Here is a 27,235-nt window from a genome sequence, read left to right as displayed (position 1 = left end):
ACAACCAGACTTGAAGGAGTTGCAGGATTTGATGCATAGTGCAGAACAAGTGGGTAAGCATACCTTACAATGTGGTTTTGATGCTCTAGAGGCCTCATGTAGAGCTGCTGTTACAGGATCAGTTATACGTAGGCATGCCTGGCTCAAGGAACAAACCTTACCAGATCATGTCAAAGCCAAATTACTAGATGCCCCTCTACAAAAGGATGTATTATTTGGTGCTAATGCTGAGGAGGTATTAAGGAAAATGGAGGAAAAGGCTAAATCAATGCAAACAGTGAAAGACTTTCTACAGGTACAACCCCCACGTTTCAGTAGAAATTGGCCTTCCAAAAATTGGTCCTTTCCAGCCACGGACAGACCCCAAAGAGGTAGATACAGGCGCCCGAGGGGCAGAGGGCAATCCCAAGGATCGTTTAGAGGCAGACAATGGCAAGCTCCTACACAAAGAGGTGGTGAGGATAACTCACAACCATTCAGAAAGCAAGCCCAATGACTTTCCCCTTTGCATGCCAAGCAAGACTCAAATGGCAGCACCATTAGGTGGAAAACTGGCATTATTTTCAAAAAATTGGCATATTGTCACAAAAGACAAATGGATCCTGGACATTATAAAGAGAGGCTACAGATTCCATTTTCACACCCTTCCAAAAATGAGAGGCATGCCAAACCTGCCACACAATCAAAGGGCAGATGCACAAAGACTAATTTCAGATCTCATAGACATGAAAGCTATTCAAGAGGTACCTACGCACGAACAAGGTCAAGGTTTTATTCCAGACTATTCCTGGTACCAAGGAAGGGAAAAGATTGGAGACCTATTTTGGACCTATCCATCCTAAACACATTTCTACTCGTACCAAAATTCAAGATGCTCACTCTACAGCAGCTTCTTCCCATGCTGGGCAAGGAGTCTTGGCTGGTAACATTGGACCTCAAGGAGGCATACCTGCATGTCCCAATCAGACAAAATTGCAGAAGATACCTCAGATTTCTTGCAGGTTCAACCCATTATCAATTCTCTGCGTTGCCCTTTGGCTTATCTACTGCGCCCGGAGTATTCACGAAATGCCTGGCATCAGTAATTGCTACTGCAGACTTCAAGGGATACAAATATACCCCTATTTGGACGACTGCCTGATCCAAGCGGACAGCAAGCACATTTTACTGGAACATCTGGCTTATGTAATAATGTTGTTGAATTCTCTGGGATACACAGTCAGCAAAAAGAAATCAAGATTAATACCCTCTCGGAAAATAATTTTCCTGGGTGCCAACTTGGACACAAACACCCAGATGGCCTACCTCACGCCAGAGAAGCAGGGGCAACTAACTCAATACTTCAGAACACTAGCAAATTGCACCAGGCTGACTGCAAGGAAAATCCTGCAGGCTTTGGGATTCATGGCATCTTGCATCTTACTAATCCCATGTGCAAAGCTGCATATGAGGAAACTTCAATGGTACCTGAAAAACCTATGGTCTCAACACATCCTCAGCCTGGAAACAATAATAACACTAATTCCATGTCTTCAAAAGGAATTCCTGTGGTGGGCTCAAGCATGCCAAGCAAACACAGGTCTCCCATTCAGCAAGCCTCAAGCAAAGCAAGTCATCACAACAGACGCCTTGGACTACGCCTGGGGGGCGCACGACAGATCGGTGCATTCAGGGCAAATGGTCCCAAAAAGAAAAGCACCTGCACATCAATCAAAAGGAGATGCTAGCAGTCATAAATGCTATTATAGCTTTCAAAGACCTCCTGCAACCAGGTCAACTATTGATAAGGATGGACAACACCACAGTAATGTGGTACATAAAAAAACAGGGAGGAACCCATTCTTACCCCCTATGCAGACTGGCCATGTCACTTTGGAACATGGTCATGGACTTACAAATCGAACTACAAGCACAGTACTTGCCAGGCAAGGAAAACACGCTGGCAGACAACCTAAGCAGAAATATGACAGATCCACACAAATGGAAGTTGCATCCTCAAGTTTTTACAGAGATCATTCAAGCATGGGGAAGGCCAGACATAGATCTCTTTGCTTCCCACGAAAATCACCAATTGACAAAATTCTGCTCAAGGATTTTTCACCCAAAGGCCTGGAGAGTGGATGCTCTCTCTTTCAGTTGGACATCAATGACAGTTTATGCCTTCCCACCTCTTCCTCTGCTGCCCAAAGTACTATTAAAAACCAGAGCAGACAGACCGAAGATGATTCTCATTGCTCCAGACTGGCCAAGACAACACTGGTACCCACTCCTGAGGAGCCTGACGCATTCCCTACCACGGACCCTGCCTCTGCCTCTTCTTCTGACTCAGCACAGCTTCAAAACTCTTCACAGTCAGTTAAAAACACTCAATCTAGCCGCATGGAAGATTCCTTAGCATTACAACAGACCCTACTCTCCAAGGAGGTGCAGGATGTCATTTTGGAGGCCAGAAGGCCGTCTACCAGAAAAGCTTACTCCGCAAAATGGAAGCGGTTTTGTGTCTGGAATGAGAAAAAGGACAAGGATCCTGGAAACCTGAATTTACCTCAAATATTACAGTATCTAGCTGAGCTGCTAAGCAGTGGACTTTCTTTCTCCTCCATCAAAATCCATGCCTCAGCCATTTCTGCAGAATACAACACTGATCCACACTTATTCTCTCACCCCCTCTTAAGACAGTTCCTCAGAGCAGCTAAGAATCTGAAACCCCCAAGGAAACAACCAATACCTGCTTGGGATCTCAATTTCATTCTAGAAAAACTGACTTTGCCTCCTTTTGAGCCAGCTGCCTCATCAGATTTGCAATATTTGTCCTGGAAAACAGCTTTCCCTCTGGCTATTACCTCAGCTCGTAGGGTATCGGAACTACAAGCACTCATGGCTGTGCAGCCTTTCATCATCTTCCATCAGGACAGAGTTTCCTTACGAACCAACCCATCCTTTATGCCAAAAGTGGTATCCAGGGTAGCTTTGAATCAGGCTATACACTTGCCTACCTTTTATCCTAATCCTCAAAACAAAGGGGAGAGATTACTACATTCCTTGGACATCCACAGACAACTGCGTTACTATTTGGACAGAACAAAGCCTTTCAGGAAATCAGATCAGCTCTTTGTGTCCTATGCTATAGGAGCACAAGGAAAGCCAATTTCCAAACAGACTATCTCAAAATGGATAGCCCACTGCATACGCTTTTGCTACTCTCTTCATGGCAAAACTGTACCTACAGGCATCAGATCTCACTCCACAAGGGCCATGGCTACCTCTGCAGCTTTTCTCAGAGGAGTTCCTACCAAAGATATTTTGGAAGCAGCCACTTGGAGCTCTGTGCATACCTTCTCCAAGCACTACCACCTTCCATTATACTCCAAATCTAGAGCGGGCTTTGCCACTGCAGTCTTGCAGGGCATTCTGGCTCCTCCTAGTTCCACCTAGTGCCTACCACCCCTTTCTTAGCTTTGGGATTCTACCCATCTGTTATGACTGCAGCTGTATGCACGATGGACATAGTACAGTTTTGTACCTACCATAAATGTAGATGTTCGAGTGCTAATACAGCTGCAGTCCAGGTTTCCCTCCCTCCTTCCCCTCTTGGGACAGGACTATATTCATGCTACCTAATTGGGGTATTCATTCTGGATGTATTTGCTTGCACTACTATATTTGAATTATATTGCATTGCTTTATCACACAAATTTATGTATTGCCTTCCTTCTGGGGGCACCTGACATCTGGGGCAAGAAAAACTGAAGAAAATGGCGTCGGCTGGTTCTTTTATACCCCTGTCGCACTGACGTCAGGGAAGAAGTGACGACAACCGACGCTGGACCTAGACTTTGGAATTCGGCCAACCGAGGACCCGCCTGATGGCAGGAGAACCCATCTGTTATGACTGCAGCTGTATTAGCACTCGAACATCTACATTTATGGTAGGTACAAAACTGTACTTTTTTCAAGGCTTCACACCTCTAAATACAGTGAGGTGCTTTTGTTAGAGCCCATCTTCAGAGATTTTTCTACCCAGGCCTCTGGTGTGACTGCTGTACAGGCCTCCACATTTTGTGCATGTCCTCTGAAACCAAAGCCACTAAGGCTCCCTCCAGCACTGTGGAGACATTGGTGTTGGAAGCTTGCATTATTATTTTTAAGAGTGAGGGTGGAGTACCTTCTGCGTGTTCTCTTCGAGGTTTCTGGGAACCCAGTGGAGGTCTTAGTCAAATGCCATGTCTACATTCCATGTCTTCCAAAGCAGTTTACAGTAAATCACTGAGGCCTATGACACTAAAGACTAAACTGGTGCTGGCCAGCTTGCCTCGACCCAGGTTGAGTGGAGCTTCAGCCACTCCATAGGATTCTTTCCAGCAACTTTTACAGTTGGTTTAGGACTTCATGCCCTTCTTCAAGTTGAAAAAGGGAAAAATAATCTGTTGGAGGATTCACGAGCTAGTTCCCTTCTGTCTTTGCCTATGAACCTAATAGAGGACATCTAATTCCTGTGCTTCTCCTCCAGTGGACTTTTCCTTTGTGGACACCATTCTTAAAATGAAGGAATACTCACTGAAGTCGCCTGAGGACCAGCTCAGAAAGAGAGCCTTCACGGGTCTGCCTGAGCCCTGGCTGTTCTGTGAGATGTGTTAATGCATCAGTGGAGTCATATTCCCTCTTCCTGCTCTCAGAAAGCCTGACCAGTTTTAAACAGTGAAGGATTTCCACAAATTCTTGAATAAGAACCCATGGACTGATCCAGCAGTAGTGTCCCTAGATTCTTACAAGGGATCTTTTATGGCTCCATCCAGGAACCCTATTCCCAGAGATGGGGATAGTAGAATTTTAGGAAAAAAGTGTGCACTTTTTACCTTGGCTTTCAGAGCCCTGAATTGTAGACTTGCATGCTTACCTACCAATAAATCTGCTGGAGAAGGAGGATCAAGGCAGAGGGAATCTCGAGTAAGAATATGAAGCAGGCACTACTTGAGCTGTGACCTTTCAGCCTAGTTTGCTAAGTAGTCAGACAAATGTGGGTAAGATGATGCATCCTCTAGGGCAGCAGCTTCAGGGTCAGTAATTTGGAGACATGCCTCTTTGCTGCCCTTTAGAAAAGGGCCTCCTCTTTGGACCCCCTGCTAAAGGTATCTTTAAGACTGGTGGAAACAGCAACTTTATAATTGAACAGCTTTTTCAAGCTTAGACACCCAGTTTCAGCTGACATTACCCTATCAAATCTTTGCTTTTGTTCTCCAAAGAGGACAAGAATAAAACTGGTAAAGGGAAAAAAGGCATGTTTAAGAAAGGATGGAAAGCTAAATCTGAGGACAGCCCTGGGGGTCAAAAGGGCTGGAACCGTTTGTGGGGACAGCCATGACTTTACCTTTAGCTTATCTACTGCACCTAGCATCTTCACCAAATGCCTAGCTCCAGTAATGGCCTTTTGCAGGGCAAAGGGCATTCACCTTTACTCAGGTCTACTTAAGAAGACTGACAGACCAAAAGACTGAAAATTCAAAATACTGAACACATTTTTAATGCAGGAGGCAATCCCTCCTTGCACCCCCTGCTTAACTGCATATACCAACTTCAAGATCGCACAGCAGTGGAGAAGGGGCAAATTCTATCATTTAATATTTTGAATGTTCAGTTTTTTGGATTTTCAGTCTTTTGAAGTAGGCCCATTTACTCGTAAATACATGAATGTCTCATTGAAACGGACTCCCTACAGGGGTCCCACTTGGTCTTTTGACTTGCTTCAGGGAACTCTGGCTGTCCATCAATCTAAACAAGTCAAGAGAAATATCAGGGAAGAACCTAGTCTGTCTTGGGGCTTTGAACACAGATCTCCAGACGGTCTTCTTACCAGGAAACAAAGTACTCTGTCACTGTCTGTCACTAACTGTCTTCTGGAAAAGCCTTCTTACCAGGGGATGAAGCATTGTCTCTGATCTTCTTTCAAGAATGGTCCTGTATAGGGAAGTCATCACAGCAAAGGAGTTTCTCATTGTGCTAGGCTGTATTGCTTCCAGCATCCTGATGGTGCCCCTAGCTAGACTGCATATCAGAAAACTGTTTTTGCACTTGATATATATCTAACTTTTTTTTTTTTCGGCTAGGGCAACTGTATCACAAAGTGGGGATGCCATTTAGATTACCATAGCCTGCCTAGACCTTGAGCAAAGATTCCTGTGATCTAGGTTGGGCAGACCATGTGGGACCACTGAGAATGCAGGGCACTTGGGACCAAAAAAATTAAGAAAAGCATATAAATGTGAAAGGAATGTGGCTGTGATTCTGGCTTTGAGTATTCAAACAGATTTGGGTGAAAGGAAACTTTCAAATTTTCCCAATGCCACCGTGATGTGGTATATCAACAAACGGAGAGGGACTAACTTCTGCATACTCAGCAGACTGGCAGTGCAAGTTGGGAAGAGGTGGGTAAGACCTTCAGAACAGCCTTCATCAGCTTCCAAGACAACATATTTCCAGTCAAACTAAGCAGATGGGATAGGTCCATATGAATAGATGTTAAATAGAAAAGTGTTCCTGGCTCTCACTAGACACGGGATGTACTAGAAGTAAATCTTTGTCTGTGCTGAGGAATGACAGTTGAAAATGTTTTGCTGCAGGACAGCAACACCATCTACATGGAAGATGCTTTCTCTCTCAAATGGACAGGTCTGTTTCTGTAAACTTTTCATGCAGTACCCTTTTCCCAGGACATTACAAAAGTTCATGGAGGGCAGACTAAAAGTAATCTTAATAGCTTTGATTTGGCCCAGACAGCACTGATTCTCCTGTCTGCTAAGCCTAGTAAGGGAAAGTGAGGGATGTTGCCTCAGTGTGTGTCCCTCCTCACTTTGAACAAAAGGTCCCTTTATAAGGCTTGTAGCACATGGATTCAGAGGATGTGCTTAGTCTGAGGTAGCTAGGAAGTTGAGGACAAGAACATCTTAGCTAGCAAAATGTAAATGATTTCCACATGTTACCTGTCCAGGGACCAAGAGCCAAACACTGCGTATGTGACACTGGCCATGGACTACTTATCAGTCCTTTTCAAGATGAACTTCTCTTACACTTCTTTAAAGATCTACATATCTGACTTGCTCTGTCTTTCAGTGGACCCCTCCCATGTACTCAAGACTTTAAACTTCAAGTTTTATTATAGTGCTTTTAACCAAAACATGAAATTGAACAATGTGTTTGTAACTTTTAAACTATAAAATGTAACAGTAAATTTGATGCAGATCTACAGAAGAAAATATGTGGGAACATCAGCATTTAAACAAAATATCAATATCACATAATAAAAAAATAATTAATAGCTGTAAAGTCAGAACAGCCACAGATATTAGCACTTTACACCAGGAAGTAAGACCAAATTAAATAATATCTGAAGTGATGGCATATCGATTGCAACATTGAACAGCCAGTTTTCTAACCCATTCTGGCATACATCGCGAAGCACGCTGAGCACTGCAGAAGTACCTTAGGAAAATACCAAGAATGGATGGAGTAATAGCAGCAGTACTGAAAACCCAGGGAATCCTTTGGTGAAGTTGGTGTCAAAACAATGAACGCAGTTCCACTCCATTGCTTCACTACTGTCCTGAACAAAAGAATTTTGAAAATCAGATTGGCTATTTACATTCCTGGGTAGGAGAAAGGAAGGAAAGCCAGTCAATAAGCAAACTCTCTTTAAATTGACTTGTTCATGGCATTTGTTACTCTAATCTGCCTAAGGCAGACCTGTCCCAGAGAACGGCAAAGCACATTCTACTAGAGCCATTACAGCCCCACAACATTTCGAGGGGCGGTCTGCATTCAGTCCACTTTGAGAGCAGCTACATGGTCCTTGGTACACACCCTCTCCAAACATTGCACCCTAGGTATGGTATCTAGAGCCAGGGTAGAATTTAACTTTGCCATCTTGCAAGATTTACTTCCTTGATTCATCCTTTACAGACAGACACAGACCCACACCCCCACTGAGAGTCATTTCTCAGATTATAACGAACAGTGAATAGCACAATGAATGTAGTACAGTTGTGTTAGATGCTTACCATAAATGTGATGTTAGAGCATATTCACTGATGCAAACTGTGTTTCCCTCCTTTGTTCCACTCTGGTGTGTCTTAACTCTTGGGGTTGGGATGGCTCCTATTTTACCCCTTGCCTTCCCTACCATCCCCTAATTGGCCCACTCCCCTTCTTGATCTTTCTATCCTTCCTGGTGAAGGAAGGTTGGGATCACTAGTTGCTCCTGAGGGTGCTTCCTCCTAGTCTGTTCAGGCTGTGTTGCTGTGATTTACTTCCTGGGCAAGAATGATCTGAAGCTGGCATCAGCCAATTCCCACTGCCATGTAACAGTGTGTATAATGAGGGTGAGAATCTGCTGAAGTGTTTAAGGGAAGGTATATCTCTGGAAATCGGGCTAGCGTTCAGGCTACCTGCAGGCACGATTTCTCAAGAGATTGAATGTAGCTGTGAAAGTAAACTGCATTTATGGCAAGTTCCTAACACAACTGTGCTGCATCTCAGCACCTCCTAGATTTGTCCTGTTCTGCAGGTGAAAGGATAAGTTGTCTCTATTTAACGGGTTAAACCTCTCTACACCATGTTTTCTCCTGCTACTGGTGAGAATACCGTATTATTTTTCCCTCAATTTTCCCCTTTAAAAAGTGATGCTGGTTGTATTAAGCTGCCCAGCCCTTATGTTGCCTCAAAAAATTTGAATTATCTTTCATAAGTGATGTGATTTTTGTGTCAGGCAATACATTTTTTATTTACTAAATACCCAACATTACACTTGGAGCATAGAATTCTTTAGAGAATGTATGTAAATGAAACATCATGCTTTGTATGTCTTTTCTTACTGAACAGTATCAGTACTTAAAAAAAAAAAAAATCAGTTTATTTTAAGCTTTAACCCTGATTTTAGCATGAAAAGGTAGGTTGAAAGATGCGGTATGAAAAAGCCGTATCCATACATGGGTATTAGTGCAGCTTGGTTTTCCATTCCTATATCTCTCTGAAATTTCTGAAATTTGCTTCCTATGTCTTTATGACTGAAGGTATTTTCATGAAAAACTAAACGTTTCATATTCCTTCTGTTCATTGTATTTTTTTCCCCTGCCATTGCAGTTCTAAGGTCTGTTGGGAACGTGGAATTTTTTTGTAAGTTGAAATTGGAAGACTTGTGGGGTTACACAGTCATTAATTGCTGTCAAATTATGTGATTGGAAAAAGAGTATAATATCTGCAGAAATAAGCCATTCCACTGATATATTTACTAAGGACCTGCCGAGACACAAGATGTCTGTCAGGCCATTGTTCCGTTAGCAATTGTTAAGAAATAGCAATAATGGAAGCTAATAATTATATTTTACAAGTAAGTATACTTGTGAAAAAATTGAAAAGCCCTTTCGGACATGGGGCATTTTTGTCTAACTGAGCTTTCTTTTCAACTTTTAATTTCATTTATGTGAACCTCACTGAATGTGGCAACCATCTTGTCAAGTTCATATCCATATTTGTTTTAGGACCCATGCCTGTTTGATTACTTTTGGGCAACCCTGACCAATTTTCATTAGAAAATAAAAGGCTTAAAATTTATACTACTAAGACAATTGTATGGCTTGTCCTTGTTTTCCAGAGCTGTATTATTTGTTGTGGATAGTTCTGCATTCCAGAAAGAAGTGCGGGAAGTAGCAGAGTTTCTTTATAGTATCCTGACGGATAGTGTTATCCTGAAGAATGCACCTCCACTCTTAATAGCGTGTAACAAACAAGGTAAACAAAAAATGAGCATACATTAGTTTGTCACGTTTTAATTAAGTATCACAAAACAATTAATTACACAGTATATTGCTATCATTCTGTCAGTACTAGCTTGTTGATTGATCTCTGCTTGTAAAATACAGAGTGCATGTTCAGATAGTGTTGGATATGCAGGTAGGGAGTACGTTTGATTTCTGCCCTCTTGCTAAGCTGCAGTCCTCTCAGTTCTGTTCTCTGCCTGAAAAAATTTGGATGTCTGTAAGTTTGTTGTTCATTGTATGAAGTTTATTTTTCTTTTACACTGAACATTATATTTATTTTGTATGTTATCATCATAAGGTTAAACTCGAGAACCTTTAAGGCATGCTTTATTGCTGTAAAACAGGCATGTATGACATGCATTATGATTTTATACCATTTCAAAGTCAACTTTAAAAGAAACCTTTACTGGTTCCTACCTCACTCTCCAGTAATAGGACCCCCCCCAAAAAATAAACACACCTGCTGAACTTGGATACATAGCAAAGTAATAAAACGGCCAATATTGAGTGAGGCAGCTGAAGCACTAAATTGATCAAAAGAGTAAATTAAAGTAGAAAGATTGAAAACCCCTGCGCATGCGCGCACACACAACATATATATGTATATATATATATATATATATATATATATATATATATATATATATATATGTATATGTATGTGTGTGTGTTCTAGGCCTTCACATTTTCAATTGTTGCTAATTGTTGTAAGACATCATCATTCATTTGAGAATCCCCACCTTTGCTGCACCTCCATCCAATCCTCAGTACCGCATTTAAATGCTATTCCTTTGTTTTTCCTGTAATGTGAAAGCATGCATGGAAGATATATTTTTTTATTATATTTATCTACCTCCCGGTGTATCTGATTAGGATTATGGCTCTTTGCTGTTCCTGAAAAAAGGCTTAGGGTGAAAAAAAAAGGTGAATGTTCCCCTCTGATTTTTCCCAGAGAATGCTGGATGTTTTTTCATCTTCCCTGTGATTGTTTATATATTCATACTGCCTTGGCAAGGAATGCATGCATGTTTCATTACTGGACTACACCCCATATCTTGTCATAATCTCTTCTGCCCTTTATTCAATGGCATGTCTTGTATCCAAGCCTTGGCTTCATATAGCTAACTTCTTGCATGCGCCATTGAGTGAAATCATTCTGAGTCAGCAGTAGACATGTGTTGTCCACATACACAGTCCTGCATCCTCCTTTTAATTAATTAAAAAAAAACAAAAAAAACTTGTGCAAGTAATATTCACGCATTGCTCATCCTTATTCAGGTATTTCCATCCATCATTACATAAACCATTTTTAAAGGTTTGTTGCATTCATCTAAGGTTTTGCTTTCTCCATTAACTTAGACCACTTTCTGAAATGGAAGATCATAGACAACTACTTTAACCTGAACATATGCTTCAAGCTTTTAGAGCCATGTCATAATTAAAAAAAAGTCTTTCTTTACAGCAGTCGGTTGGAAAGATAATTATCAGCGGCTTGCTTTTTGTACAGAAATCTGTATATTTCAGTGCTCTCCATGTATTCATATTGGTTACTTGCTAAAGAGCTGTGGTAGAAACAGGTCATTGCTTGGAAGGCTACAAGTTAACCATTAGACAGCATTGCCTTTTACTGACCTTGTCCTGTTGAAATGGTTTGCTGTGTGTGTGTGTGTGTGTGTGTGTGTGTGTGTGTGTGTGTGTGTGTGTGTGTGTGTGTGTGTGTTTAATTGCTTGGATTCTTTTTTATTGGAACATGGAACATTGCCTCTGACTACTTTAAGGGGCAATGTATAAACTTTGGGATTATGTAGTTTGGAAGCTTACCCTTTATGCATGTTTTCTGTCACGGTTTAGCCCTCTGCACAGTTAATCGAAAGCTCTACCTTAAAACATAATGATGTTAAGTTGTCAATCTCGCCTTCATTCTTGCTGGATGGGTTCGGAGCCGATCCTCGGCTCCGACTCGGCACTTGCTTAGCTTGAGAACTCCTTTTACCAGCTCGAGGCAACCCTATATCCCATGATGCAAGGCGGGACTACCTCAGATCTCGTTTGCCGCTTTGCGAAGAGGTCTCCTTTTTTGCCAGCTGAGGTAAGTTTGAGTTTTTCAAACAGCTTAAGTCAGGGTTTATCTTCCCCTTTTCCTATTTTTTAGTGTGTAGTGTCCATACAATCACCCTATTCCCCTTATAGTTAAAAAATTTTTACTTTATAAAAAGTTTAAAAATTTCAGTTAGGCCTAGGCCTTCCTTATTAATCCCTATCTGTGTGTCTGTGTTTGTGGGATTAATTTGTGTGACTGTTTTGGGGTGTGTGTGTGAGTATTTTTGTTACTCTTTTTCTTAGACTATGTCTAAGGAGGTAAAGGTCTCGGGCTTCAAGAAGTGTGACTCGTGCTGTCAGAAAATGTCTCTGACAGACGGTCACACTTCTTGTGTTTACTGCCTGGGGCCTTTACACCTGCAGGACTCCTGTGCTTTGTGTCACTCTTTTAGCCAGCGAGTCCTGCAGGAAAGGAGGAATAAGTTAATCCTCCGTGGCTTGCTAAAGCCGGAAGGTTCACCCACTAAACCTGGGTCCAGTAAGCCTTCCAAGCCATCTAAGGGTCAGGCTACAGCTTCCAAGCCTTCCCCGGTGGCTCCGACTCCTTTGGAGTCGAGATCGGCTCCGGCTGGAGCCGATCTTTCTTCTCAGCTAGGGTCGGTTCCGACACCCAATCTGCTGTTGCCTTGTCGGCTCCGACTGGAGCCGACAGTATCCAGTATCGGAGCCGAGAAGCCTTCGGCTCCATCTGGAACCCATAGGACGTCGGCTCCGATGACTTCATCCAAGAAGAGATCCCGGTCCCCGTCTTTGGAATCTATTCACTCGGCTCCGGGGTCTCCTCTTTTGTCGGAGCGGAGTCATTGGAGCCGATCTTCGAGATCTTCCAGGCTGTCTGACCACGATTTAGAGAGGGTGGTAAGCAGGCTGTTAAAGTCGCAGGCACTGGACCAAATGCTCCATAGCCCGTCTCAGCAGACTTCGGCTATTGCTTCACCCTTGAACTTCCTCCTCCGACTCCCCACCAGAGTTCGGAGCCGGAGCTTCTCGGGACAGCGACTGTGTCGGCGCTGGAACCGATACATCCTTTTTCGGCTCCGTCGTCTTCGGCTCTGATCTCCTCCTTGAGACCTTCCTTGGAGGGATCCGGTCGTCGAGTTTCCCTTGTCGGCTCCGAGGGGGCTAGTGGCATCGGACCCTTGTCCGACCCCGCTCTCCCTCTCGGGGCTTCGGCTTTGGTAAGCTCGGCACCGACATCGGCCTCGGAGCCTTCCCTCTCAGTGGAGCCGGGAATTCCTATTTCCTCGGAACGGGAATATTCCGGTCTCCCGGGGGAGGGAAGCCCTTGAGGTGATGAGGAGTGTCCTGGCACCTGAGCCAGGTCAACGGTCCATCCCTCTAGCTCCTCCCTCTTCGGTGCCTGTAGACGCCTCTTGCCAGCCTCTTGCTCTCAGGCCCAGGGATCCATCGCCCCAGGTTTCCCCATTGGGAATATCTTCCTCTTCCGAGGTTTCTCCTGATCCTGCAGGGGAACCCCCTCGGAAGAGGACGTGTAAGAGGAAACACACAGACTCCCCTGAGTCTACTACATCTGATACCGACTTAGATGAGTCGGAGGGTTCCCGATCCCCTCTGAGGATGTCTCCTTTTCAGACATCCTTGAGCTCCTCAAACAGAGGGGAATTGGCCCTCCATTGACCCTCCGAGGATGAGTCTGTATACCTGGAGGCTTTGGATCCCGACCTCCACCTCCTGGGTGTCTCCGCCTTTCGACCCACTTATGCAGGTAGTGGCTCGGAAGGTGTGGGCAGCTCCAGATTCTGTGGAACCTGTCCCCAGGAGACCATCCAAATTTATTACGGCCCCTACGGACAAACAGTTTCTTTCCAAGGGCGTCTCTGTGGATGCTATGGTGGTGGCGGCGGCCACTAAGAAGGAACTTGCGGATCCTTCAGTACCTGTCCATCCTCCTAACAAAGATTCTAGGACCATGGACAGGTATGGAAAGCGGATGTTTTCTTCAGCGACCTTTGCTATGCGTTCGCTGAACTACCTTTGTCACTTCACCAGGCTTCAAAGAGATATTCTCAAAGAACTAGGTGAAGTGGTCCAGGATCCTTCTGCTGCTGGGGCTCAAGAAAAGATTGCCTCACAGCTAGCAATCCTGAATTCCTTAGCCAACTCCTCCATGCGGCTCATATCCTATGCAGCCGATGGAGCGAGCAGGGCCGCAGGCACAGGAGTGGCTCTTAGACGTCAAGCCTGGATGCGGCTTTGTAATTTTGCGGACCCCTTTAAGGCGTCCTTCACCAATACCCCCTTTGACGGTTCGGCCGTGTTCGGACCTCAGGTGAAGGAAACCTTGACCAGGTGTGAGCAGGACGGTAAAACTCTTTCTGCCGTTGGAGTCCATTTTTCCACCCCTTCTAGACCCTATCCCAAGGGTCAGAAGGGAGGGAAGATGTGGTTCCGCAAAGCCCAACGAGCTACACTGGACACACGTGGTCAGTTTACCCCCAGAGGCAGAGGGGGTTACAATAATAGACGCCGCCCTAGAGGCAGGGGGGGCCCTCAGAACCAGGGCAACAGGGAGTCTCTTCCTGAGAAGCCCTTTCAGCACCCCTGAGGTGTTGCCCGACTGTCCACCCTTGGAGGCAGTCGGGAAGGATTTCGCTGTACCCAGTAGCCTGGCATTCCCTTTCACAAGATATGTGGGTACAGTCGATCATATCCGAGGGTTACAAAATCCCTTTCGAAAGGTATCCCATACCTCAACAATCCCTTCCAGACATCTCACCCGGTCAAAGGGATTTGGCAGAACAGGAGTTTTTAAAGCTCCTAGAAAAAGAGCCATCCAGACTGTTCCGCAGACCAAGTAGGATCCGCGTCTACTCGAGATTCTTTTGGTCCCCAAAAGGACGGGAGATTGGAGACCAATATTAGACCTGAGCAGTCTAAACAGATTTGTCAAGAAGGCAAGATTCGGATGGTCACGCTTCAGTCCATTCTGCCCTTTCTGGGCAAGGACAACTGGATGTGCTCTATAGACCTTCAGGACGCGTACTATCACATAAAGATTCACAGGCCCAGAAGGTTTCTCCGCTTTCGGCTAGGGACCAGTCATTACCAATTCAGAGCCCTGCCCTTTGGTCTCACTTCAGCCCCCAGAGTGTTTACCAAATGCATGGCAGTGGTCACAGCTCATCTGAGACGTCAAGGATTCCAGGTGTTTCCTTATTTAGACGACTGGCTCCTCTCTGCCACCACCAGGTGTCAGCTTCTTCAGACCAGAGACTACACTCTGCAGCTATGCAGGAGTTTGGGAATTTCAGTGAATTTCGAAAAATCTTCTCTGCGGCCTTGCCAATCTATCACCTTTATAGGCGCAGAATTAAACACCGTCAAAATGTTAGCCAGACTAACAGATCAAAGAATTCTGGACATCCAAAAATACGTTCGGATTTTATTGCAGAGCAGCAAAGTCAAAGCCAGACTGATACTAAAGGTTCTAGGTCTTATGGCTGCGGCCATTGTTCTTCTACCACTGGTTCGCTTCCACATGCGTCTTCTGCAGTGGATGTTATTCAGTCAGTGGTTGTTCCACAGTCTTCCGATGAGGCACGAAATCTTAGTCACACAATTGTGCAGGACTCATCTGAACTGGTGGATATCTTCCCCTCTTCTTCATCAGGGCCGACCTTTTGTTCCCCCTCCTCCGGTTGCCACAGTTACTACGGATGCCTCTCTGATCGGGTGGGGGGGCATTATCAGGGCAGGATGGTCCACGGGACGTGGCAACCCATAGAATACCATCTGCACATAAATGTCCTGGAGATGAGAGCGGTGCTTTTAACGTTGCAAGCCCTCAATGACTTTCTTCCCGCGGGGACTATTGCAGTACAAACGGACAACATGTCCGTGGTCTGGTACATCAACAAGCAGGGCGGGACCAGGTCCTATCCGTTGTGTCGAGAAGCTCTCAGACTTTGGCAATGGGCAATCTCCTCTCATCGGTTTCTGATAGCAATGCACATCCCCGGCAGGTCCAACCTCTTGGCGGACAGGCTGAGCAGATCCATTCTCATGCCTCACTAGTGGTCTCTCAATCAATCTGTAGTGGACCAGATTTTTCTGAAGTGGGGCACACCTTGTTGCTATCTTTTTGCTACACCCCAAAACAACAAGTGCCCCGATTTTTTCACCCTCTTTCCCCTACCAGGCCAACCCCTGAGAGACTCTCTAACCCAGGATTGGCCCCGGGGACTTCTGTACGCTTTTCCTCCTTTTCCCTTGATTCCACAAGTCATTCAGAAAGCCACCGTTTTGAGGGCCAAGTTGATTCTCATTGCCCCTTACTGCCTCGACAAATTTGGTTTCCGTCTCTGCATCATCACCTCCTGGTGCAGCCCTGGCATCTGGACCCAGTTCCGGATCTCTTGATCCACCAGTCGGGTCAACAGCACCCGGCCATTCATTCTCTCAACCTCACTGCTTGGTTGCTCCACTTCCTTCCCTAGCCAGGCTTCCTATGATCTCTGATCCGGTCAGAGATATCTTAGTGGCTTCTTTAAAGTCGTCCACCAGAACCGTTTATGCTAGCAAGTGGCGACGTTTTTCCATTTGGGCAAATTCCAGAAATATTGATCCCTTTACTGCTCCTGTGCATTCTGTTTTAGATTTCCTGGCTGAAGTTTTTCAGTCAGGATCTTCTTCATCTACAGTAAAAGTTCAACTGGCTGCTATTTCCAAGTATCATGTTGGCTTGCAAGATCATAACATTATGTCTCATAGACTATGCAAGGCCTTTCTGAGAGGAGTGTTTCTCCTAAAGCCGCCAATAAAACATCCTCCTCCACAATGGGATCTAAATTTAATGTTGGCATCCTTAATGTTACCACCCTTTGAACAGTCTGCTTCATGTTCATTGAAATTATTGTCCTGGAAAACTATATTTTTACTGGCTGTCACTTCAGCAAGAATGGTTTCCGAGATTCAAGCTCTCTACATCCGTTCCCCTTACTTGGTTTTTCACAAGGACAGGGTATCCTTAAGAACGAACCCGCCCTTTCTCCCCAAAGTTGTTTCTCAAACCAATATTAATCAATCCATCGATCTACCAGTCTTTTTCCCAAATTATTCTGACAGAGCTGAACAAAAGCTTCATTTTTTGGATGTCCATCGTCAGCTCGGGTACTATTTGCATAGAACGAAACAATTCAGGAAATCGGACCAATTATTTGTCTCCTATGCAGAAAACAGGAAAGGTCTCCCAGTGTCTAAAGTGACCTTATCCAGATGGTTGTCTTTCACCATTTCTTATGTGTATTCACTCAGAGGCAAGCAACTACCTTCTAAACCGAAAGCACACTCAACCAGGAGTCTATCCACTTCTGCAGCCTTTCAGGATAGACTACCCATTGATACCATTTGTGCAGCAGCTACTTGGGCCACTCCTCATACCTTTGTCTCTCATTACAAGTTAGATTTGGCCTCCAGAGACAGGGCCAGTTTTGGTTCCACAGTTCTCAAGAATCTGTTCCATTGAGCCACCCGGGATACAGGTGCTAGGGACGCGGTCCCATCCAGCAAGAATGAAGGCGAGATTGACAACATAACATTTAGAAGTTATGTACCTACCATGTTAGTTGTCTTCTCTCGCCTTCTTTCTTGCGTCCCTCCCTCCTTCCCCCTGGCCTGGACAGATCTTGAAGAGTTCCTCTTATCAGGTTGTTTCCTCCTGAGCCTTCATTAGAGGACTCCTTTATTATGAACTAGGGTTTCCTAAAATATATTAGGTTAGTCCTTAGCAGGGTAGGTTAGCTACCAAACGGGATCTGAGGTAGTCCCGCCTTGCATCATGGGATATAGGGTTGCCTCGAGCTGGTAAAAGGAGTTCTCAAGCTAAGCAAGTGCCGAGTCGGAGCCGAGGATCGGCTCCAAACCCATCCAGCAAGAAAGAAGGCGAGAGAAGACAACTAACATGGAACGTTATGGTAGGTACATAACTTCTAATTTTTTCCATTGTATCTTTGAGTTATTTTAATGCATCATAATCAGACCAAGTTTTTCTTATAAAATGTTAATTTCTTCCACAAAATGGCCATCGAGGGACCTGCCATATTAACGTGATGTCGTTTTTTCTGAGAATCCATTTCAAGTCAAGTTTATATAATTCATACTAGACAATAAGAATTGGTGTTTTCTCATTCCATTGATATACAACCGCAGTAGCGAGTCCTAGAGGTCTTACACACCTTCTGTAACAGGGCTGTTTCTATTTTTCCTTGCTTGACCTGTATTTTTGTTTCTGTAAGACAGTATTTACACTATGCCCAATAGTTGTATAGCTCAAGCCAAAGAAAGCAGCTGAATTGTAGGCTTTTGTGTAAAAATGTGTAGTCCTTTAGCTATTGACAGACACTCTTCGACACACTGAGACATCAGAACTGTCACTGCAGTGAATTAACCCTGCTGGATCATGAGTGAGTGGCAGAAGCTACTGGAATGGAAGGGTTGCAAAAGTAATTTTGCTATTCCCCACTGCCTGCAGTGCTCCACGGCAAGAAAGACTGATGTAATGACTGCTGCCTTGCTTTATAGTACTGATGACCTGACGTCAGACTACAGGTGACAGCAGCCGGCGCACAAAAACATTGACTCTGGTATTCAGGCCGGCCGAGGTCTACCGCAGCAGGGATAATCCACAGGTGATGACTGCAACAGTGAATACACTTGAACATCTACATTTAGGGTAAGTGTACACAACTGTACTTTTTCACTGTCTTGTAAAGAGAAGAAATGAATCAGTTATGAAAAAATACTGGACTGGTAGCAAGGGGCAGTAAATAAAAGAACAGAAAGAATGTTACACCTGGCAGTGCAAACTAAGTGAAACCTGAGCTTTTGGACAAAAAACTTCCTGATGGTAAGCACTTGGATCACATGAATCTTGACACAGTCCATAGCAGCTAACATCAGTTTCTGGGCAATATCTGACAGGAAAAAAGTATATTTCCTCAGTTTAATTTCTCCAAGTTTTTTTGGTTTTCTAATACCATGACTGGAATGGACTCCATGTCTAAGTCGAAGTATGATTTAAAGTTCATGAAATTAGTATTGTTTCAGTCTTTGATGTTAGCCAAAAGCGTTCTTCGCAGTGCCCACAATGTGCCCAGAATTGACTTTCTGCAATTCATATATAATTATTTACATGTATCGGTAACTAAATACGACTGTAAATTCTTTTTTATGAGACCCATTACTCCTGCTACTGTTAGAAATATCGTGTTATCCTTCTTCCACATTGCCCTTGTTTCTGCCTGTAAATCCTGGTATTTTATGACTTTGTCTCTCTCTATGTAATCACCGGATATAGCAATTTCAGTGATCAATACTATTTGTCTTCTTTCATGGATTATTATATCTGGTTTTCTTGTGTCTGTTTTTTGAACTCTTGGTAATGAGTGATCCCATGTGTTATAAACTTCATCATTTTGTATAATGCTTTGTGGCTCATATTTCCAATGCTTCTCAGCTATTTCAGTATATTAATTTTTGCACAATCTCCAGTGCAACAGTCCTGGCACATTATTATACCTTTCAGTATAAAGGTTTTCTGCCATTGGTGTATCACACCCAACAAGATGTGCGACTGTTTCCAATTTTGTTTTATAAAACCTCCATTTGTCTGTTTCTCCGATATGTTCAATGGACCTTTGTAAACCAACTTGTAAGTAGTCCACTATCCTGGGCTGTCGATATTAACCTTTCATGCTGCATCAGATCTTGATTGACATGAAGTTGTTAAAGGAGTTTTCTGTAGTTTTTATAAATTTTCCACATTTCTTGCTTTCTCATCTGATCTCTGTGGTGTCACGTAGGTGGAGACCATTTCTTCTCCCAAAGCATGTTGAGAGCTTAAGCATAAAAAAGTGAAATTTTCCCTTCATTTGATTCCAAGGAAAGGAAGTGGAATTTTTTTTTTATAATGTACAAGGTAGTCCCTGATAACTAAATTACACTGAAGTCTTGCTGAGGGAAGGAAACCTTGCGATTGAGTTAAACTGCAAGTGAGGGGGACTTTAAGTGCAGTTGTCCCTTCCCCTGCTGTCTTTTCTTCTCCATCATTCTAATCACCATTTGTCTGAAATTTCATAGTTTTCTGTAGAAAGAATACTCATTTCTGTAGCACATTACATAGAATGAAAGGTAGGATTACTAAATCAAAGTATTATGTATTAGAGTCACAAAACCGCCCTGTTAGCATCCTTGTCGGTGTTTAAACTAGTCATGGCCTGAATTTGGGAATTATGTTGTGATCTTGCAGCTGGTGCACCTTTTGTCTCTCTGTCCTTTATCTTCTAGTGCCTTGTGCATCATAGGTTTGGAGAGTTGCAGCTTACTGCTCATCTGATTTTTGTCAAGGTATGCATTGTGCCATTTAAGTGGCTGGACAGCTTACTACAACTCTTCCCATGTTTCCTGCTGTATTCTTGTATACATCAGGAATTTGCAGTTGTTACAGTAGGACAAAGCCTTCATGTCCATGTCTTCTCTTCTCACATGCCAGGCTCCCTTGAAGCCTGTGTCCTTAAAATAACAAGTACTGCAGTGCTGCTCCCACTTGGATAAAAATATGCCAGTCCATTCCATCATTTGCCTTTATACCTGTAACATGAATTCATAGTGCTGTTTTTGTCCTTTTTCTCACATAGTTAGTACTGGTGAGACTTGGCTTGATTGAAGTTTTTGTGCACCCAGCATTTGAGAAGTTAGGATAATGAATGTAAAAAAAATACATTAAATGAGGTTGTTTACTGTATTGTTTTCCTTCCCAACTTATATCCAGGAGGTGAAAAAGAATAAGATTCAGCTTTCCAAGCAGTTTGTAAAGCTATATCATTCACCTTATCACTTTGAAATCAGTCATTTCATTATGATATTCTTGTTTACTGGCCTTCCCTTCTTTGCTCACATTTAGCTTTGTTCAACCATTCCAGTCCTTCCTTAGACTGGTAGGGTTGCCAGAAAGTCTCAGATGTTGTTCTGCTGGCCTGTCACTGTCTGTCTGGGCTATGACCTCTCTGTCTTACAGACCAATTCTAATCCCTCTTTCTGTACACCATTTTTAAGCTAATGGAGGTATTTAGCAGATATTTGCATATGAAAGACAGCTCTCCACCTTCCTGTCTCTTTGTAATACCCTCCACTTCAGCTTGCTATTGTCATCAGGTGCTAGGCTGTGTCAAGATTCACGTGAATTCTTTTGGTGGGAATGTCTTACCAAGCCTTCCAGTTTGAATTTTATTCGCTTAATGTTAAGAGCATGCTTAAACTATAGATATTCTTCGTTTTCACTGTTGCAGTCCTGACTTATGAGATTTCCTGCTTTGGAAGCCCTTGGTTGGCCCGACTACCAGAATAAAAATCTCCCTCCTCCTAAGGCTGGCGTACACTCTACCCTGACAGTGCTAAGTTTGGGTATAAAGAGAGCCAGCCAGTGCCACAACATCAGTCTTTCTTGCCATTGGAGCCCGAAGCAGTAGTGAGTGCGTTAGTTGGTCCCCACCAGAGTGAGAAATCTTCTAAAAGCCAAGTACCCCACTGGGGAACTTTCTTTTCTTTCATGTCAGCAGTGACTCTGCTCCCACGCCCAACTCCAAAAAAGGTAGAAGGGAGACTAGGGGGAAAACTTTCCTTAGTCAAGGAGAGCTGGGTCCTTATCACCTCCGACTTGTGGGTGCTGGAAGTTTTTTCAAACTGCTACAGGCTCACTTTCAAAGAACCATTAAAATTCTCAGGCCTCCCTAATGTACCGCAAAACCAAAGAGGCCATTTCTCAGATTCAAATATCTGTGCACACAGGGCTTTATGGAACCCAGTACCAAACCACCAGATAGGAAAAGGGTTTTACTCTAGGCTATTCCTGGTACCCTGGAAAAAAGGCTCCTGGTGCCCTATCCTGGATCTGCCCATCCTCAGTCAGTCTCTCTTAGTTCCCAAATGCAAAATGCTTTCTCTTCAAATGCTGCTCCCATGATAACCCCTCAGGCTGTAATGGTTACTCTGGACCTGAAAGATGCCTACCTACACTTTCTTATAGAAGAACCTTGCAGAAGTTTTCTATGCTTTAGAGCAGGTGCAACTCACTTTCAATTCTCTGCTATTACCTTTGGCTTGTCTGCTGCCCCCAGGGTCTTCTCAAAATGTTTGGCCCCTGTGATTGCCTTCGGCAGAATGAGAGGCATCCAAATTTACCCTTAACTGGATGACTGCCTCATATAAGCCACAAGTCAAGTGAAAGCTCCTCAGGGATCTGGCTTTCACCTAAAACATACTCTTTTCCCCTAGGGTTCACCATAAACCTCAACAAATCCAACACAAACCCTGCCACCAGGATAGTTTTCCTGGGGGCTCTACTGGGTTCCTCCTTCCAAAAGGCATTCCTTCCACCAGACAAGGCTGCTTTTCTAACCCAATACATCTAGGGCATTATGCAGAGACAATGCCTTTCAGCCAGGGAATTTTTCAGAGCACTGGGCTACATGGCATTTTGCATACTAATGATCCATCTGATGAGGCTTCACATGAGAAAACTTCAGTGGTATCTCAAGAATATCTGGTGCCAACATTCACAGCCCCTGGAGACAGTTGTTGTTGTCTTTTGGCTTTTCCCGGTTAGGGGTCACCACAGCGGAACTCCGGTCCGCCAATGATTGGCAGTATATTTTCACGAATGCCAGTGCCAGCTCGACGTTAAACCTTCAACGAAGGCACACCCATTTACGCATGTCTTTCGAATGCCCACACAACCGCAGGGAGGACATGCAGACTCCACACAGAGGGCACACCCCGCACTCCAGCCGAGAATCGAATGGGAGAACCTCTTGCTGTGAGGCAACAACGCTACCGCTGCACCACCGCGGAAGTAGCCCCTGGAGACAGTAATTCTGCAAATTCCCTTCCTCAGTGAGGGGGACTAGCATGGTGGGCACGAGCATGTACACAGAACCAGGGTCTCCCCTTCAGGTTCATCCCTCAGGACCAAACCTTAACCATGGATGCATCAGACACAGCTCGGGGAGCCAATTTCCAGCACCACCTATCTCAGGGCAAATGGGAAAAACAGTTAGGGCACAAACGCATAAATTGGAAAGAACTGATTGCAGTACAGAAGGGCTTGAGGGCCTTCCAAGATCACTGGAAACCAGGGATCCTGTTTATCAAAATGAACAAAATAACAGTTGTGGTACTTAAACATGGGGGCACCCACTCCTACCCTCTTTGCTCTCTGGAAGTGCAGATCTAGGAGACAGCAGTTGCTATGGGGTTGCACCTGATGGCCCAGTACCTTCCTGGAGCTCGGAACACTTTAACGGACCACCTCAGCAGACACTTGATGGATCTCAGCATAGCCCAGAAATGGGGATCCCCCCAAACAGACCTTTTTTCCACCAACAAAAATGCTCTGCTGAAAAGATTCTGTTCCAGGAACAAACTTCGCACAGCCTGGAGGTCAGATGCCTTTTCCCTGGAACCATCTGCTTCTCTGCGCATTACCTCCCCTGCTTCTCCTTCCAAGAGTCCTCCTAAAGAAGGACAGAGGGTCATCCTGATGGCTCCAGACTGGCCAGGCAGCATTGGTACCCCTCTGCTAATGACTTTGACCAAAGAAAAACCTTGTTAGCTACCATAGAGTAAATCTGCTGACTCTGGCAAAGGGGAAACTCCTGCACTCCAGCCTGCAGACTCTCAAACTCTCAGCCTGGATAATTCAACAAACTTCTATCCTGAGCTTCCTCTTAGTAGCCAGGTGCTTAATATACTCAGAATCTAGAAGATCCAGTACTAGAAAAAATAGGCTGTCAGGTGGAAAAGATTCTCTGGTGTCAGGGGAAAGGCCTCAACCCTTCCTCAGCCAACACTGCAGCCATCTTAGACTACCTGGCTGTATTGGTCGACAGAGGCTTGTCCTTCTCATCCATTAAGATACAGCCTCTGTCATTTCAACCCACATTCCTTATCTTTCTCATATCTTCTCCCACCCTCTGATGATACAATTCCTTAGGGGAGTGCTTCATCTCTGACCTCCCAGGAGGCAACCCTCCCCTCCTTGGGACCTCAGCTTTGTTCTATAAAAATTGACCTTGCCCCCCTTTGAACCAGCTGCTTCCACTGAAATAAAATTCTTGACATAGAAGAGTGCGCTCTTACTGTCAGTCACCTCAGCTAGAAGGGTCTATTGAGTTGCAAGCCCTCATGGCAGTGGAATCATTCCTTATTTTCCACCCTGACAGAGTATCACTCAGAACTAACCCGTCCTTTATGCCCAGGTTGGTGTCAGACACTTCCTTGAACCAGGCCATACACTTGCCTACTATCTTCCCTAGACCACAGAACCCAGTAGAAAGAATCCTTCATTCATTGGATGTGCACAGGCAACTTCGCTACTACGCTGACAGAACTAAAGCTGTCAGGAAAACGGAACTGGTTGTCTTGGAATATGAAGGCAAACCAGTTTCCAAACTATTTCCAAGTGGATCTCCCACTGCATTTCTTTTTTTTTTACACCTACCAAGGCAAGAAACCTCCTGAATCTGTTAGGACACACTCCTCTAGGGTCACTTCTACCTCCACAGCTTTCCTAAAGGGAGTACCTACCAAAGACATTTTGGAAGCAGCTACATGGTCATCTGTGCATACCTTTACCAAACACTACCATCTGTCAGCCTTCACCAGGTCCAGAGCATGGTTTGTCATTGCTGTGTTGCAGGCACCCTCTTCTGTCCTTAATACTCCTTCCACCCTCTTCACAGCTTTGGAAATCATCCCACAAGTCAAGACTGCAACAGTGAAACATGAACATAGTACAGTTGTGTACACTTACCATAAATGTAGATGCTTGAGAGTATTCACTGTTGCAGTCTCCTTTCCCTCCCTCCATCCCCCTTATTCTCCTTACAGTAACAGCTCGCTTCCCTGTCCTCTCCTGACAGAGGACCCTATGCGGGGGGGGCCCCTTCCAACACCATTTCCTCTTATTTAACCCCTCACTTAAGGGTCACCAATAGGGCTCCTACCTTCTAGGGGCAAGAAAAACTGATGTCATTGCATCGGCTGGCTCCCTTTATACTCAAAACATACCAGTGTCAGGGTAGTGTGTCCACTAGCCTTAGGAGGAGGGAATTTTTTCACTCTGGTAGGCCGACCAAGGACTTTTGAGCAAGAAATCCCGTAAGTCAGGATTGCAACAGTGAATATACTCTGCATTTATGGTATGTGTACACAACTGTACTTTTTTCATATTTTTTGTAACCAGTGTGCTGGTTTGCTTCACAGAGTTGTTTTTGAAGTCCACCAAAAGTGTCTTTCAACTCCCATGTGCTGCTTGACCAAAGACAGATTTTCTAAAAGAAGACCATATTTCCTTGTTAGAAGCTTTTTGATAAAGCCAGCATCTGAGTTCTAACTGACCTCTTTTTTCAGGTATCTTGAATTTATGGGAGGTTGAGGCTTTGATGGGAGTAGAAAACAAAGGGCTTCAAACTCTAAAATTAGACAGCCTTTCCTCTGACAACTGAACCTCTAATTACTTTTATGGCTGAATGTTCAGATGAGAAACTGAAAACTTCTTAACTCTGATCAGGACAGTTTATCAGCTATATTGAAGGGATCTGTAAAAATGGATAGTGCCCATATTAGTTTCCTCCTTTTTTAGGAGATTACAATTTCATCATCCCTAAACCCTTACTCTGAAGCATCATTTCACATGAAGGCTTCCTGGACCCACCAAGGACCATCATGACATGCACCTTTATTTAAATGCAGTCTGGTCAAATGTAGTACTGAACCCAAAATTTTTCAGGAAAAAAAAAACAATCTTTGTCGTAATTTCCTAGTGATAAAGCTAAAGTCTTTTGAGGGAGTAGTTGTACTTATGCTAACCATGACATCATGGATGGTAATTACTTGACACACACATGCCAGTAGTAGGCACCCATTTTTGACCATATCCTAGAGAGAGTGCAGTTCTTGCCAAATCGTTTGAAGCAGCTTGGAGAAGCTAACTTTTCTTACTGACAGTTTGGAGTTTCATAATGCTCAATGTATTTCCTACTTTTTGGATGCCTGTTTCTCTGTCACACTGTCTCACCAACACATTTTAGACTGTTGGAAAAGTCTGTACCAGCATCCTTTCCAAAGTGATGGAATGAGGACATTAACACTTTATGCAAGGTTCCAGTAGGAGACAAAGAATAAATGACATAATTCCCTTCTTTCCTTTTGTTTCCTTACTAAGAAAGAGTGGGGTTTCACTATATTTTGTGTTCATATCATAACAAAAGTGCTCCTTATAGATGGGTGCTGCAAGTCATTTCAGTGAGTTGTACAGTATACTCTGTGCAGAATCTGTCTAACCTAGCTCTGCAGATGTAGCATTTCTTCTATGCAGAAGCCAACAACATGGTTCACATTCAAACACGGTCATAGATTTTACTTGAGGCTTTGCTGTGCCAAAAAAGCAACATAGGCCAGGACTACACCATTTGTTCCATTGTCTCAATCCAAACTCCAGTACATTTATTGAAAAATGTTAGCTTAGTTCAGGGTGGCATTACTTAGTATGGGGCTTGCTTACCTGCTCATTTATCTGTTCAGGTGGCAAGATATCCCTCAAGTTTCAACAAAAACTTTTCCATTTCATATTTATATATCTCCACTTCTGGTTGGCCAAGTCACAGAATCTGCAGAAGCCATGTAATCTTAATGTCTTTCTTTTCCTTCCTCCAACTGGGTGTATAAGACCTGATACTGCAAGTCCCAAAACTTAAAGGTGTAATTCTAACTCGTGCAAAAAAACAAATTTTAGAGCTTGACTTGCCTCTCCTTCTCATGGGGGCTGTGCTTCCTCGTACTCTACGTCTTATATGAACTCCAAAATTGCTGTACATTGGAAAAGAGGGAATACTCCAAGATACCACCATGTCAAATTAATATGTATTTTCCCAGTCACTCTTAAATTATTACTTTTCTGAGGATTGCAGTTACTGTCTTTAAACAGGTATCTGCTTTCATTAGTAGATGTGTTTGACAGTTCACAGTAAGTAGCCACATTTTCTCTATTCCTTCTTAATGTTACTTTGAGAGTAAATGTGCTGTCTTTCTCATTGCTTCTGGAACTCTTTAATGCCTTCCGTTCAAAGTGAAGGAGTTTTAAGTTCAGTTTTGGCAGAGCAAACCTAATCTTGATTGCACTAAATTGGCAGAAGACAGTCTTGGTACATTGTACTGCAAAACTGATATCTTTCAGGGTTGTCTTCTGCTTCACAAAGTTTTGCTGACTAAGCATCAAAGATCAATAGCACAACCCAGCTTCAGATTTTAGT

The 27,235-nt window shown here is 43.8% G+C and overlaps 1 protein-coding gene across 1 annotated transcript in view; it reads left to right on the top strand.

Moving 5' to 3' along the window:
* Positions 1 to 27,235, top strand: part of SRPRB (SRP receptor subunit beta) — a 437,229-nt gene that overhangs the window by 179,103 nt on the left and 230,891 nt on the right. The window contains exon 5 of the mRNA XM_044070458.1: positions 9,644 to 9,780. Coding sequence (XP_043926393.1) covers positions 9,644 to 9,780 — 137 coding nt within the window. The remainder of the gene's footprint in view (positions 1 to 9,643; positions 9,781 to 27,235) is intronic.

This window comes from Protopterus annectens, chromosome 4.part1 (genome assembly GCF_019279795.1).
Source record: "Protopterus annectens isolate FY-2018-M chromosome 4.part1, PAN1.0, whole genome shotgun sequence".
Classification (NCBI taxonomy): domain Eukaryota; kingdom Metazoa; phylum Chordata; order Ceratodontiformes; family Protopteridae; genus Protopterus; species Protopterus annectens.
Note: the sequence above shows the minus strand (reverse complement) of the source record. Positions and strands in the feature narration are given on the sequence as shown.